Source organism: Lutjanus erythropterus, chromosome 16 (genome assembly GCF_056507025.1).
Source record: "Lutjanus erythropterus isolate fLutEry1 chromosome 16, fLutEry1.hap2, whole genome shotgun sequence".
Classification (NCBI taxonomy): domain Eukaryota; kingdom Metazoa; phylum Chordata; class Actinopteri; order Lutjaniformes; family Lutjanidae; genus Lutjanus; species Lutjanus erythropterus.
The window spans coordinates 11,060,636-11,075,314 of record NC_139332.1 but is presented as its reverse complement, the minus strand read 5'-3'; the positions used below and the strand labels follow the sequence as shown (position 1 = coordinate 11,075,314).

Here is a 14,679-nt window from a genome sequence, read left to right as displayed (position 1 = left end):
ATTGTTCCGCACTACTGTGTCTTATCAGGCTGGCTCCCTCCTGATGTCTTCCAGGCTTGGCAGAGCGAGACTCTACAGCGCAGATTGTGTGGGACCAATGCACAAGGAATGCTACAGTTCTCCTTACAGTAAACAGCAGAGACAGGCCAGATCTCGCCTGCTTACGGATGAAAGCAAGTTTAAAGCGCTGCAATCACAAGAAATCAGGCATTCATGTATTCCCGGAGAGAAAGAAACCCTTCTCATGCAGACAACAATGGAGCAGGTGACACTTTTATTGGCTGTCCTTTCTACAGTTCAGACATACAAACCCTTCTATTGTCCTTTCTAAGAACAATTAGCTTTGGTTTGTGCCATAGAACTTGGCTTTTATTAATGCACATAACAGCCTTTCACTGTCTTTGTAGTCCCACACTGAAAACATTTGCAGGACACTGCTGACCTCTGCCTGTCACAGGGCAGAACTGCATCCAGCGATTCAAACAAAACACCTAAACTGGTATCCCAGAATTCTGCACTAGTGGTCCCATAAAATATGGACATAAAAGGTGTCACAAAAACAACCCTTGAAGAAACATTTGAACACATTCCCTTAAATAGACAGTTCACCCCCAAATCAAAAATACATATTTTTCCTCTGGCCTGTAGTGCTTTTTATCCATCTAGATTTCTCTGGTGTAAGTCACAGAGTTTTGGAGAAACCATGAGCTGGTTACTCAAGATAAGCCACAGACCAAGTGGAACTACTTTCTATCTAGTAGAAAATAAAGTAGTACTGGTAGATTCTACTGAAGAAAGAAAGTAGTTCCACAATGAAACTGTTCACAACAAGGTGTGTGGAATATCTTGAGGAAGCAGGTCATGATTTTTGGAAAGAGACAAGTTTTGAATTTTTCAGATGTATTTCTTTTTGGTGCTTTGAGGATGACAAGCTGAGTGCCACTGAATAGAACTGAAATACTGCTTGTTATTAAGCAAAATACCATTTGTTTATTAATACATTTGCTTGTATTTGTGTTGCAGTGTTAATGACTGTACCTGATTAATGGTTAATGATTTTGCAAATTAATTGATCCCTCTCTGCTCCTCACTGACCCATGCATTTTAACAGCCATGTGTCCTACATTTTATTCTGGCTGACTTTTCCACCAAAGTTTCACACTTTCTTTTGAACTGGTCAGATGGAAAAATCAGTGCAAATCAAATTATTATTAATAAATGTTCTATTTCTTTCAGTCCTGTTTGAGGTAAGTATTGCGTGACTATTTTTTTCCATATTTAACTCAAAAAAAATCTTTGATATGTTATATGAATATTGTCTACCATGTTACAAGCAAAAAAAAAAAACCTGCAGATTTTCATTCTGGATCACAGCTGAAAATTGTTTTCAGACTTTAGAAAATCTGATGGAAGACTTTGGCCAGTCACAGGTCAGTAAGACAGTTGATTATAAAGACGTAAGTGTTTGACAACAGAATCTGTCTCCAGAAGTGCTTACTGCAACTGTGGATGCATTGTGCACATACAACACTATGTAGTTATACACAACTGATACTTCATGAAGAAGAATACACTCTCAGACAGACAGACAACATATAATTTATTAACCAATATGGCTATTTATACAGAGAAGCAAAGACAGAGGAAATGTTTCAGTGATGATGCTTCTGCTTGAACTGTAGTCCACAGTAGCCACATGTGCCCACTTTTGTGTCTTTATCCTGGACAATGAGAGAAAATGATAAAAGTTACTATCTATAATTTGGGTTGTGTTGCATAACCTGCTGTTGAAGTGTCGCATAGGCAACAGGTGTTGTGTCTAAATCTGTTTCCCTGTCAATATGCATTTCCCCGTACTTCACTCTGCTACACCTAACCTACCCCTCACCCACTGATGGTAGAGGTGTGTATCTCACTGATTGAGATGATTTGATTCGGATCTTGATACATGTTCAACGATACGATATATCTTAGAAATTTTTAAATGGCCAACGATTCGGTTTGATTCGATTCAGCTGCCACGATATGATATGATGCAATACAAGACGATGCAATGTGTGAATCTTTACATTTCACTTCAATTAATGCTACATTTATAGAGTGCTATTAGTGTCAAAAAGAAATCCTGATAGTTTAAATGTACTAATATACTAAGTACTAAATATAGTAACAGTAGAGACAGAGAGAAGGAGACTTTACAGTGATGTTTATATCTTATTACGAGTCTTGTGTGTAAATGAGATCCTGTAGCCTAAATGAGAATCTGTGAACAAACTTTAAAACTGTTTAAAATATCAGTATTTCTGCAGTAAGATGATCTGCTGCTCTGTTTCATATGAAGAGTGCTGTGGTTTTGATTAGTGTGGAGAAACAGTGATACTCTGTGTTACCTGCTCTCACAGTGACATGACGTCTCTGTGGGTCAGACTCGTGTCTCTGTACTCTGCTGTCTGACACGTTTTGCAGAAATGATTTGCTGCAGTGTTTCTCATCTTTCTTATAAAACTTAGTCTACACTTGCACGTTATGAAAGGTTGGTGGTGCAACGCGGTACATTGTGACTTCTGTCATTGTTTTCAGCGCCGTCTGTTTGATTACATAAAGAGGAGACACAGGAGAGGGAGGAGGGAGCGCTTGTTTTATGTGAGCGCGGCAGCAGGCGTCCAGTGAGAGCGGTGCAGGCAGAGACGAGAGAAGAGCAAACCGAGGAAAGTCACAGTGTCAGCTCCTTGATGCCAAAACTGAAACATATGCGCGTCCTATTGAGATGTATCGATACACTAGTGCTATGTCGATTTGTTTCCAATTCATGGCGTCTGAACCAATGCACTCGTATCTTACACATTAAAGTCCGATGCATCAGATGCATGAATGAATCGTTACACCCCTAACTGATGGCATTGCTACAAGAAATATTATCTGACAACTGGGGAACTAATTTCAACACAACACACAGTCTCTTTCTGTTTCTTCAGATTCAGAGCCTAGCTCTGAGAAGACATGATTAATGACACTTTGGAAGTAAGAGAAAAGAAGGAAAGAGGTACATCAAACTTTTCACAATTTTATATTGAATTTAGGAACAGGAAAATTGTAAAGATGTGCACTGAATAGTAACAACATAATTTGAGTAATATTATTGCTTTGTGCATGTAAGTGCTGGTGTCAAGGTGGAGAACCTTTAGAAGAAAACATTAGGAGAGCATGAGTTTATTCATTCATATAGTCTATAATGCAGACACAAGGAAAAAATGATCTAGTGGCAGAAAGATCTGAGCAGTAAAAAGCAAGGACTACAGGGAATGTGTCTAGCCACATAATGTATAACCATTACACTGTGCAGTCAACATTTACTTTGTAATCTTAAATTAAAGGTGAAAGCAAAAAAATTGTATATTTCCACTTTAAGGAGATCATAGTAATACTCCAGCTGGACTAATTTTACATGTAAATCTGTAATAGTAAGGCCATAATCCAGGTTTGAATAATCTATGACTTAGATTAGATTGAATTAAATTTTACTGCCAAATGATTTCATCATATTAGTGTGTGCAGGCTCTTACCAGGTTGATGTAGACCTTGGGGTGGCCCAGGGCTCCTCCACCGCCATCACAGGACACCACTCTGGCCTCAATGTCAGTCACTGGCTCCTCTGCCACCAGTTTGATGGCAAAGTTCTTATTCACCTTGACACAAACAATATTTTTTTTTCAATAAAGTGGGGGTTATTTGGGAAAGAGGTATGCATCACAGCGTTTTAACATACATTAGGCAGAGTAAGAGTATAATAATGTGTGTATTGATGTCCACATGATGAAAGTTATCATCTGTGGATACCGCTGATTAACTATGCCAGCATAAAACCAGTTTTTAATGGGTTTCGTAGTGAGCATGGAATGATATCACCAGGAAATATTTTTAAAACTGTATGCCACACTTGTTTAGTGTGATATTTGTGCAAATATGTAGTAGTTTTAGCATATGGTGACCCAAAATGGACCTGAGAACAAAATGTTGATGCTTTTAAGATAAAATAAAATAATCCTTTATTAATCCTGCAACAGGGACATTTGCTACTCATGTCCTTCATGTGTGACAGCAAATCAAAATTCTCAACTTTAGTCTCTTAAATGTGAATATTTTCTGGTTTCTTTACTCTTTTATGACAGTTAACTTAATATGTTTGGGTTGTGAGCAAATTGAGACAATTGAGAACATCATCTAAGGCTTTAGGAAACACTGATGGAAGTTTTTCACAAATTCTTGACATTACAAACTACTAGATAATGCAAACTACTATACAACTATTTATCATTTAATTGAGAAAAATAAAATAATCATCTTATTAAACAACTATGAAAAAAATCATTAGTTGCAGACCAATGATTAAGTAAATAGTAAACAGTGAACCATATAAAGAAGCAAAATATTAAGAGAGAATAAAGCAATAAGAACAATATAACCAAGAAACGGACTCAATAATTAACTCTATTGCACAGTCTGGAACACATTTATATTCATACATATTTGTATGACATAATACAAGAGAGTGTGTGAGGATTAATAGCAGGTGCACACCGCACCATTTTAAACGTCCATCAACAAACCTAGGTTTGCTCAGAGCTAACTGTTAGCTGCCAGCTGAGCTTTACTAACTAAACTTGTTTGTTGGTTGCTTCTTACCTCTTTCTGTCTGCCAACGAACCTGGCTCTCCTGGGATCCTTTTCATCATACACCTGAGAGGAAAACACTATCGTTATGAACAAAAATAGCAGGCAAAAGTGACACAATGCTATTTAGCTGGTGATTTGAGGCTATGTTTTGCTAGCTTAAACATGGAGCTAATGCAACCGTCTTCTCAAAAGAATCTGTTTACACTCCCTGAATGTGTTACAACCAATGGCTGAAATTTAGATGTTAAACTAAAACGTTAAGAACAATATAACATGAAGAGCTGTCCGATAATGGACCTAAGCTAATGAACCTACTAGCTACAGTGACATTAGGCTAAGCTAATGTTGGATAACCCAGTGACACCGATACGACGAAATTATATAGAATCTTTTTAAACTCACCTGGCCGGTGTGAGTGATGGCCTCGCCGGTGCTGGAAACTTCTAGGCTGTAACGATGTACAGGCACAGCAGACAGCCTCAGAGGTGAAACAAGCACCTTAGCATTTTTACTGAAGGACAGGACTCTCCCCACCGCGGCCGCCATGTTTACATCAGCCAGCTTTCCCAGGGTGCCTTGCATAGAGCATTTGTAAGTATGGTAGCGCTATACCCCGAGTTTTGCGTTTCAGGTTCAAAGTACTTCTACACTGTGTACCACCACCAACAAACTTTCCGTTTAAGTCCTGACAGTCAGGTGCATGTTATAAAAGATAGAACGTAATTCCACGTTCATGTGGGCGTTATGCTCTGCTAAAGGCGCGGTGGGCAGTTCTGTGTTAAAAGCCAGACGGGGAGTGTCTGAAAGCCAAACAGAGGGCACAAAAACACACTGTAGCATCGCAAACCGGAAGTAGTTGTTTCCTCTGAAGCAAGACCAGCATAGCGGTCGTGTTGTGGCGATTAAAACGCAACATTCAGGGACGTATCCCTGTTATAAATCCTCAAGGAGTTTCCGAAAGGTTTGTTAACGTTCTTAAATTTTGTGATATGACTTTGTTATGTCGGAGACCAATATATCAGTCATTTTTATGGCTGGTGTTAGCGCTAGCAGGAGGTCAACACTTGACATGCTTGTCTCCTTGGCATGTTGCATAGCTAGCCTAAATCAGGAGTATTTACATGTGTGACAGTCTTTAAGTAAGTCTATATTTTGCAATAGGCTGCTCAGTATTTTAGGAATCTGGCAATGTAGGGGGTCGTATATGTTAATGACTTATAGAATACCAGAGGTGTATCAACTCTACAGTGAATTGGTATTACGTAGACTATTTATATTGACATTGGAGTAATATTTTGGGTATTACTGCTTTTGGTCTCATGCAATAAGGATGAATTATATAATGGTGTCAGAGAAAAGAATATATTTGTGATTGGCAAGCAGGTAAGGCAAATTATTCCTCAGAAACCATGAGAATGCAATATTTTAGTTACATTACAGCATTATATTAAAGGGAAAGTTCATCCCACAATCAAAAGTATATTTTTTTTTTCTTTTACCTACTCATCTAGATAGTTTTGGTCATAAATATAATGGAGCTAGGTGGCACTTGGTTTGTGGTGCACAAAGCACCAAAACAAACGTTTGAAAAACTCAATAGCAATGTCTCTTTCCAGAAATCATGACCTGGTTACTCAAGATAATCCACAGACCTTGTTGTGAGCAGTGTCATGTAGGAACTATTCTTTTTCTACTAAACGACTCTCAACCGTATCATCATGCAGAGGGAAGCATGCATCTATTCATGAATGACAGGTTATATCTCAGCTGAGCAGGGCACCATTAATGTTTAGATCCCACACTGTCATGAGCTCGAGCCAAGTGCCACCTAGTTTCCTTATATCTGAGAGATATATCTTTTTGAATAAATGACTTAAACCGATTAATCGATGTCACTAGAGGCAAGGAAGGAGGTCTGATTTTGGGCTTAACTGTTCCTTTGTAGTAGTAAAACTGTGATATGTACTTTTTGCAACTGTAACTGCATATGAATGATCTCTTTATGTCCTCTGCAGCCTTCATCACCATGACGCCCCTCCTCTTGAAGCACCTGGCTTCCTCCCTGACCCGGCAAGTGGCTCAGATGAGCCGGTTAAATCTGACCTTCTCCTCACCAGCAGCCAGTGCTTACAGATGTCTCTGCAGCCTCACCACAGCTCCCCGCACACTGCTCCTGTCATCGACCAGAATCAGCTCCATCCAGGCCCCCTCATCTGCTTCCTCAGCTCAGTGTGGACCATCTCTGTTGGGACAGTGTCAGCATCTTCCGTGTGTCCAGCCCTCTGCAGGGATGAAAACAAAGTCAGCCCTGAAGAGGCGCTGCAAGGACTGTTTCTTTGTCATTCGGAGGGGGCGTTTGTTTGTGTTCTGCAAGACAAATCCAAGACACAAGCAGAGGCAGGGGTGAAATGTTGAAGGAATATTGAGAAGAATGCTTTGATATTGTGGATATTTAGAAAAACTGTGCTACAAAAATAAATTGTTTGGCTGAAGAATGTGCATATCTCTTTTTGTACTTCTGCCAAATACCCATTTTTTCACAGCAAAGAAGCTAAATTACAGCATTGTCTTAACTAGAAATGTTTAGACAATGTTTTCCCTACCCAATACTGAGACATGAACAAAACATGAACAAACACATACAGAGAATGAATAACATAGAAAAGGACCATGTGGGGAAAAAAAAGAAAGGTGATGCAGGGAGGTGGCAGGGTCCCATTTCAGGCTTCATAAATTACATGGTATCGGATCGTTGCATAGACTTGGATACTCACTAATGCAGTAGCACATTTATGCTATATCTGAGGCATTTTCCAATACTTGTATCTGTGTCTGAACAACCCTACTTTTAACCACTGTTTGAGTAACATTTTATATGGTAAACAGCAAAAATTAGAATAATTTGAATTTAGTTTAGCTTCCAAAATGATTGTAATACCTTTCTTGGTAAATAAATAAAATTAGAATCAGTAATGCTTTGAACATATATGGAAAATTATAGGTCTATACACAAATATTTTGGTTTGACTTGAAGTTAAAAAAACAAGCTTGTTTTAAGACCATTGTATGATTAAATTATTAGTAGTTTTTTAGTCTTTTCATATACAGTACTCAGTAACACTTTACACAGCAGTCATTTGATAGTAGCTGAAAACCTTCAGGAAACTGGACCCTCATCTAAAATTATTAGTTTTTTTTTTTGTTTTTTTTTCCTGTCCATTGGGTAAAAATCTGTCTGGATCTAATATTTTATCACATAAACATTAGCCTGTTTAATCAGGGTGGATACAGATCATTAAGAAGTTTTAAAATGTATTAAAGTCACATTTATTAATGATGATAAGGTTATTAAGACTTTCAGAAATATTAAATAGTCTCAAATCAATTTTGGAAGGTCTTAAATATTTATTGACTTCTGTAGTGCTGGTCTAAAATTCACTTGCTTGCTAACAAACACCTGGAGATAATTATCTTTTACTCAACCTCCAGTTATTGTCATTTTGCTTTGTTTATTATTTTGAACTGACTATTTGTGTTTACTCAGAAAAGTACACCTATATTTTCTACATTTGATCTCTATGTTTTACTGCAAAATGTAATAAATTTAACTGAATGGTGGCTTTAAAAATTTAACTTGCTGATGCATGTAGACACTGTCTGAATGTCAGACTCCTTTCCATCATTCCTACACAAGAGGGAGCCAAAGTCTACGCTACATGAATACAGAATTCAGCCTGTCACCTTCGTCCCTTTTGACTTTCTTTTTCTAACCACTAGAAGAAGTTGTCTCTATCACCTTGTAGTTCCTACAGAATGGTCTTTATCTGCACTTCTACAATACGGACACACAAAAACTGCACAGAATCATGTATCAAAAACGTTTTCAGGCTTAAATGGCCTTTCGAGGCCATATCAGAAACCAGCTGTTCTTCCTAAAATCCTCGGCCAGTTTTGCATCATTGTATTATTACTGAAAGACAGAAGAACCACAGTGCACACAGCAGTATTGACAGACTGTTAACATACAAGCTGCGCAGATGGGGAAACCTGACTGGTTTGAAAGATGTTTGGCAACAAACACTGAGCCTGTGACTGCCACCCTGTGTATATAGTTCTCCTAAAGGTTGATATTTACTGATGTCCTCCTGCATATCAGCACTAACTACATAATGTCATCTTAATGTTTTTATTATTAATGTCAGATGAGATTTATTTTTGTGAAAATGTATTCAGTAGATTACCTTATATTTGAGTTTACATCATTTCATTAATGGTAACTACATTTATACATACTGTGTTCAGCTCTTTGATTTAGATCTGGAACTATATGATGTGGCGCACCTTGCATACATGTAATGTGGGTGATGGTTGGGATTGGCGGAGTGATATATGGGAAGTGAGATGCCACTTTAGTTGTTGGTTTTCAGTTGTCCTCCGTTTTCATTCTGACATTAAAGTGTATGAAGTTACACAGAGCTGCAGAATCCTATTAAAAGCTCTGTAGGTTAGTGAGATCCTTGACAAGATATGGAGTTCAACTTGTTAATACTTTTAGATGCCAAAAGAGGTTTACAGTGCCAAAATGATTACACACATTGTTTGTGTGCCTGTTGAATCTGTTTATTAAGTGGGAAGCTGCTGTCTCGAACTAAAAGACACTAGAAAATGATGGGTGGATCAAATTCAGGAGTAAACTCAACTTCAAATGCAAATTGAATCTCACTGAATGCAAATTACCACCAAACATCTCAAACACACATCCCATACGGCTCTGTCATCTTCATCTTGATGTAGAGTGTGTGTTAGGGGAGACCGGGGAGTGTTGTAACCCTGGGTTAGTTGTAACCCTGCCAGCTTGAAAAATCAGAAAAGTGCTGCAGTCTTGTCATCAATATTGTACACCCCCATTTCCTTCACACAGGAGAAGTGGCATGTCTCTGTGAGCAACACTGGGGATTTTGCGACAACAAAATGGATTTTCAGGTTAAGTAAACAATTTTATCAAGATTGTTTTTTGCTTAGCATTCATGATATTGTAGATACATAACCTAAAGAAGTAGTTTCTCTAAATTTATTTGAGGCATTCAAGCCTACATGCTAAAGCAGTTACGCAATGCAGCAGTTATGTAATGGTTGTTTGAGGTATGAACAGTTCTAACAGTTCATTAAAAATATGCAGATTGTGTGCTAGGAACACTTTGCAAACTCAAGGCCAAAAAAAGTGTGTGCCAAGTGTGTACATGGTCAGTATGGACACATAAAGCCTGCCCAGCAAGTGACATTTGTCACAACTATCGCAGCGACTGAACCCTTATGTGACATATGTACATTCAAGAATACAGTCCACACATACAAAGTGCTTTTGTCACTTCAAACCCTGCTAGAATCACAACTCTCCCCAGTAATGGGGTAAGTTTTAACAATGGAACTCAATGTATTTGACTTTAATTCACATATTCTGTGATTGTGTAGTAGATGTCCAAGTAAATTTTAATTGTAGTGGACAAATATGGATACCGTATAGTTTTAATTTGAGTTTGAGAGGTCTAACGTGAACAACAACTGAGTTACTGATATTAAAATAAAGTGTTCCTACCACCCCCGGTCTCCCCTATGTGAGTTTAAATGATTGTTGCATTGATGAGTGACGTTTCAAATGTCCACTTCTCTTTAAAAGATTCACGTTGTTATTAAAGCATAAGCCCACATTTGTTCACCCAGGGCGCATTTCTGCAGTTACGTTGCATTTTCAGGGCACACTGTGTACAGTGAAATCTCCAGCGCATGGAAATCGTTTACAGAGTTGTTTTTGTATTTGTAAAGTGTTTAACTGGTTGATTTTATCGGATCGAGCACTCAGTTTCAAATGGAAAATATATATTTAAACCTGAAAATAACGTCAAGAATGGCCTTCCCAGCTGCCATAGTCGCAGCGCTTGCATAACGCAACCATGCATGTGTGTACATTCATGTGGTGTTCAGGGCACCACCGTTTCCGCTTGAATAAACATTTTGCTACATTTTGTCGACGCTCTAGTCATCGCTTTCAAAATAAAAGCCTGAACATGCTGCTTACAGTATTTGACAGTGTTTGATAATATCTGCATCAGAGTTATTCTAGTTTTGTATTTTTCCAACAGCTGTTTTTGTTTTGTCGTTTTAAATTTTTGTTTTCAAGTTAGTTTATTTTCAGTTAGTTTTCAGAGTAGGTTTGCTCATTTCAGTTTAGTTTTTTGTTTAAAAATGTTTGGTTTTCTATCATAAAATGGGGAGTATTTGTCAGGGCCTAAACATTAAGAATAATAATAAAAAAAATCAGATTAGGTATTACAATATCAACAGAACACTTTTTAAAGGCAATGGATTCACAGTCATGCAATATAACAATAAACAATACCTTCTTGGGTTTTCTTGTGTTCATTAAGTTGAACAAATTGACAAACACTAAAACATAAGAAATTTCTTGTCAATATTTCTTGATTTTATTTAGTTTTGTATGTAGATAATATAGTTTTAATCAGATCTATTTTTTCACCGAGTATTTTTTATTTTAGGAAAAACAAAAAATTAGTAAAATATTTTTTCACACCTAGTTTTAGTTTTTAGTTTAGTTTTAGTTAACTATAATAACATTGCAATGGAGCACTTGTTCTAAATATAGGCGGCTTTTTCATCATGCCCAGCAGAGACACAGGACCTTTATTTTGAATGTTCCGACAGGAAGTCACGTTGTTTCATCTTGCTAGCTTGCTGTAAGTGAGGCTGCTCCTCCCCGCCCAGCATCACTCTCTCCTGTAGTCAGAGTAGGGTACATAGAAACTGAGGAAGACACACAAGACCTGCGCCACAAAACAACAAACTCAACCAACGTCACGGGACATTTTCTGCTGTTATTTCGTGTTTTTCTGGGAGGCTGTCAGGTCGTCAGCAATGAAGTCTTCAAACACTCGTCCCTCCAGGTTGGGGAGAAATCCCTTCGTCCACAAGCTGAAATTCACCATGGCAGAGAAAATAAAGGTAAGGCAATTAAGATGACGAAATGATAAATTAAAATATCTACAGGTAAGTATTATCTTAAGCTTCCGCCAAGCGTATTGTGTGTATTATGTGTATTATGTGTGTAGTGAATGCACTACACCTAAACTTTACTCACTCTGTTAGCTTTGACAGACACTTTTGTGATGTAATATGTACACTTTGTATTAAAAAAAAAAACACTGGAAAAACGTTCTTCAAACTTAGGAGAAGTTACGGTCTTATGACTGTCTAGTATGACAGTCTAGGAAATGTAGTTCCTCCATGTTTTCCTGGTTGTAGTCAGTGACAATAGAGAGCAAAGCTCAGCTCTAAGTGCTGCTTAAAAGGTGACAACAGACAATTTAAAGAGAAAAAAAGATTGTGCCTAGGAAAGCTTTCATTAATACATGATACATTGCCAAAAAAAAAAACAAAAAAAAAAACATACATGAATTTTGTGAAATCAACAAACAAATCAAGTTAGTTGAACTTAAAAAATCCAGTATTTATTTTCAGAACATATTGTCATAAGTTCTTTTTAGTTGAAGAACTTTAAGTCTTTTGACTTGAAGTGATGGACTGAATTAATTTACTGTCAAGAGATCAATCAAGAATCCAAAACTTGCTGTGTGCCTCTAATACACTGTAAGAAAATTCATGGTTGCTTTTTTTTTAAACAATAATGAAAACACTGGATGTGATGGAGGTTAGTATTGAATTCAGGTGTTTGTAATCTTTGTCAGTCTGACTAAACAGTTGTCGTTCAACTCAATATCTTAAGCTTATTGAACGTGTTTCCTCAAGTACAACTCAGTATTAAGTATTACAAAATTACCTCAAGTTGTCTTTTCAGATTCATCCAATTTAAAATTTTAAGGCGACTTGGACACTAACTTTTTTAAGTTAAAACAAATATATTTTTGAATTTACATCATAAGGATTACCTCAGTCTTCATTTTCCAGAAGAGGTTCTGTATTTGTCAGAACCTTTACTGGAAAATGCGCTTGTTAATTTTGAACTACTAACGGTTTAGCCCTGGGGTAGTATCTATATAGATAAGAGCAACACCTGTGCAGTCTCACATTAATCTCAGATTTATGAGGAAGACAAATGGCAAACAGTTTTCAATTTCACATGTATAATTTTTTGGTCATCAGTTACATGTAACTGCCATGCTGCCCCATATGCTCCATTGTCAGTGTTATCGGACACTTGTGGTGTCATAATGGGACCAGTCACTACCCCACATTTTCCTGCATAGATCCAGTAGAATGTTGATCGGCCACATTTGCATGTCAGACATTTGCATCAGATTTTTAACTACGTACCTGTAGACAGTGGGAGGCACAAAATGCTCTCTAAACAACTGGAACCCATGCATTTGTTACATAATTGTATTGTTCACCTGTCATACTGACAAGCTACACAGGGTAACATGTACTTGACTTCCTCCCACATTCTCCTTCTGTCAGTCTACACTTCTCTGTTTCCAGCTGAATGTGCACACAAACACACATGCAGGCATGCAGTGTTTACACGCAGGTGTTAGCACGGGGGTAAACAAGCTGACATCTAACCAAGTTTCATGTGCACTCAAGTAGTCCTCATTACAGTGGATCGGTTTCCAGGATAGCATGGCTAGAGTGGCTAATGGTTTGACTTAGGTTAAAGTCAAGGTTAAGATCTGATCTGACCAGTCAGGGCTCTGCTAGGTGGGAAGGCCGACCTACAGACTGTAACAGAGGTGGTATAAATACAGATGTTAAAGTGCTTGTTAAAGCGAGGTATGTGCTCGAGGCCCAACATGAACATTTAAGTGGTGGGTGAAATATTCTGCTACAGCTGTGGCTACATCCTAAATCAACCACTGAAATCGATGATTTCTCACTGCTGGAGGACAGCAGACTCCTCATCAATCAACCAATGGATCAATGGCTTCAAGTACTGAGTGATTAGTGCGGTCTGCTGACAGAATGACTGCCCTGAACACACACTGCTAATGTGGTCCATCTCACCTACTAAATTAGTAATTTCATTGAGTTTTATGAAAATCTAAACCTAATCATTTGGTTCTTGTAATGAAGGTGAATGAGCTCAAAACATTTTCAAAATGAATAAATTTAGCAACTCACTTGCCTGATTGGGCAAGTAGCAAAGCAGGATTTGACATGTAGGTCCTAGTTTTTTGTGGAGCTGATGAAGTAAGTAGCTAAGCAGTGCACTGTCTTGCCTCATTCTCACCTCTGTGGAGTTTCTCACAAGTAGTACTGATCAGGCACAATGGTTACGAGTAGAGACGAATTTTGTGATCTGAACTGTAAGGGAGCATTTCACTAATCTCGGAAACAGTTTTAGTTTAGTTGGGTAGTGTTATACCGTTTTTACACTGAAATTGGTCTGTATATGTCGATTTTTTTAATTGCGGGTAAACCCGCTAAAAGTAGGTGACAGACTCCTTTCTTTCCCGCTGCCAGCAGATATGTTTGCCTCTCTGGTTTGTTTTTTTGTTTTTGTTTTTTTTTTGTTTTTGTTTTTTGGTTGTTGTTGTTTTATTTTTTCTGTAGTGTCACTGTGAAAGTCTGTGCTGTCTATTTGTACTTCAAGGCATCTGCTTTATTTTACTGTTTCATATTCACTTTCAGCTGTATAGGAGTTGTGTTAAGAGTAACTGCTGATGAAATCCCAACATGTCTGAGTCAGCTAAGTCAAACCAAACCAACGTGTACGGAAAAGAGGCGAAAGAGTTGTAGAAGTTACCGCTATAGATGGCAAGCTTTCATCGCCTCTGCCAGAAAACAAGTGAAAACTAGCAGGTGCTATGTTTACATCAGTGCTGATGGGAGCTGGAGCTGATAGGTACCCGTGAGTAATGCAGAGTCATTTGACCTGGGAATTAATGTTGAATGTACTCTTTCCCACTGAAGACAAAAGCCAGATACTAGTGTTGTGTTAGTGGGCTTTTGTCTAGTGTAAAAGAGGCTTTAGAG

The 14,679-nt window shown here is 37.9% G+C and overlaps 3 protein-coding genes across 3 annotated transcripts in view; 2 read left to right on the top strand and 1 right to left on the bottom strand.

The window, feature by feature from the left end:
* Nucleotides 1-1,583: 1,583 nt before the first annotated feature.
* On the bottom strand, nucleotides 1,584-5,257 carry ndufs6 (NADH:ubiquinone oxidoreductase subunit S6). Its single transcript, XM_084739411.1, has 4 exons — nucleotides 5,077-5,257; nucleotides 4,684-4,737; nucleotides 3,564-3,686; nucleotides 1,584-1,721 (listed from the first exon to the last, which is right to left on the bottom strand). The coding sequence occupies exons 1-4, from the start codon at nucleotides 5,254-5,256 to the stop codon at nucleotides 1,653-1,655; spliced, it is 426 nt and encodes a 141-aa protein (XP_084595537.1). The 5' UTR covers nucleotide 5,257; the 3' UTR covers nucleotides 1,584-1,652.
* A 232-nt stretch (nucleotides 5,258-5,489) lies between these two features.
* mrpl36 (mitochondrial ribosomal protein L36) lies at nucleotides 5,490-7,169 on the top strand. Its single transcript, XM_084739412.1, has 2 exons — nucleotides 5,490-5,635; nucleotides 6,690-7,169. Exon 2 carries the CDS (start codon nucleotides 6,701-6,703, stop codon nucleotides 7,079-7,081), a length of 381 nt encoding a protein of 126 aa, XP_084595538.1. The 5' UTR covers nucleotides 5,490-5,635; nucleotides 6,690-6,700; the 3' UTR covers nucleotides 7,082-7,169.
* A 4,290-nt stretch (nucleotides 7,170-11,459) lies between these two features.
* The window catches only part of lpcat1 (lysophosphatidylcholine acyltransferase 1), a 29,135-nt gene continuing 25,915 nt past the window's right edge, over nucleotides 11,460-14,679 (top strand). The window contains exon 1 of the mRNA XM_084739350.1: nucleotides 11,460-11,691. Coding sequence (XP_084595476.1) covers nucleotides 11,605-11,691 — 87 coding nt within the window. The 5' untranslated portion in view covers nucleotides 11,460-11,604. The remainder of the gene's footprint in view (nucleotides 11,692-14,679) is intronic.

What these genes read in the sequence shown, in the direction of transcription:
- ndufs6 (XM_084739411.1), bottom strand. Translation starts at nt 5,256, where the DNA reads ATGCAAGGCACCCTGGGAAAGCTGGCTGATGTAAACATGGCGGCCGCG. An exon ending in TCGTTGGCAGACAGAAAGAG is followed by an intron (nt 3,687 to 4,683) that starts GTAAGAAGCAAC and finishes GTTTGTGTCAAG; the next exon opens with GTGAATAAGAACTTTGCCAT. An exon ending in CCAAGGTCTACATCAACCTG is followed by an intron (nt 1,722 to 3,563) that starts GTAAGAGCCTGC and finishes CTCATTGTCCAG; the next exon opens with GATAAAGACACAAAAGTGGG.
- mrpl36 (XM_084739412.1), top strand. Translation starts at nt 6,701, where the DNA reads ATGACGCCCCTCCTCTTGAAGCACCTGGCTTCCTCCCTGACCCGGCAA.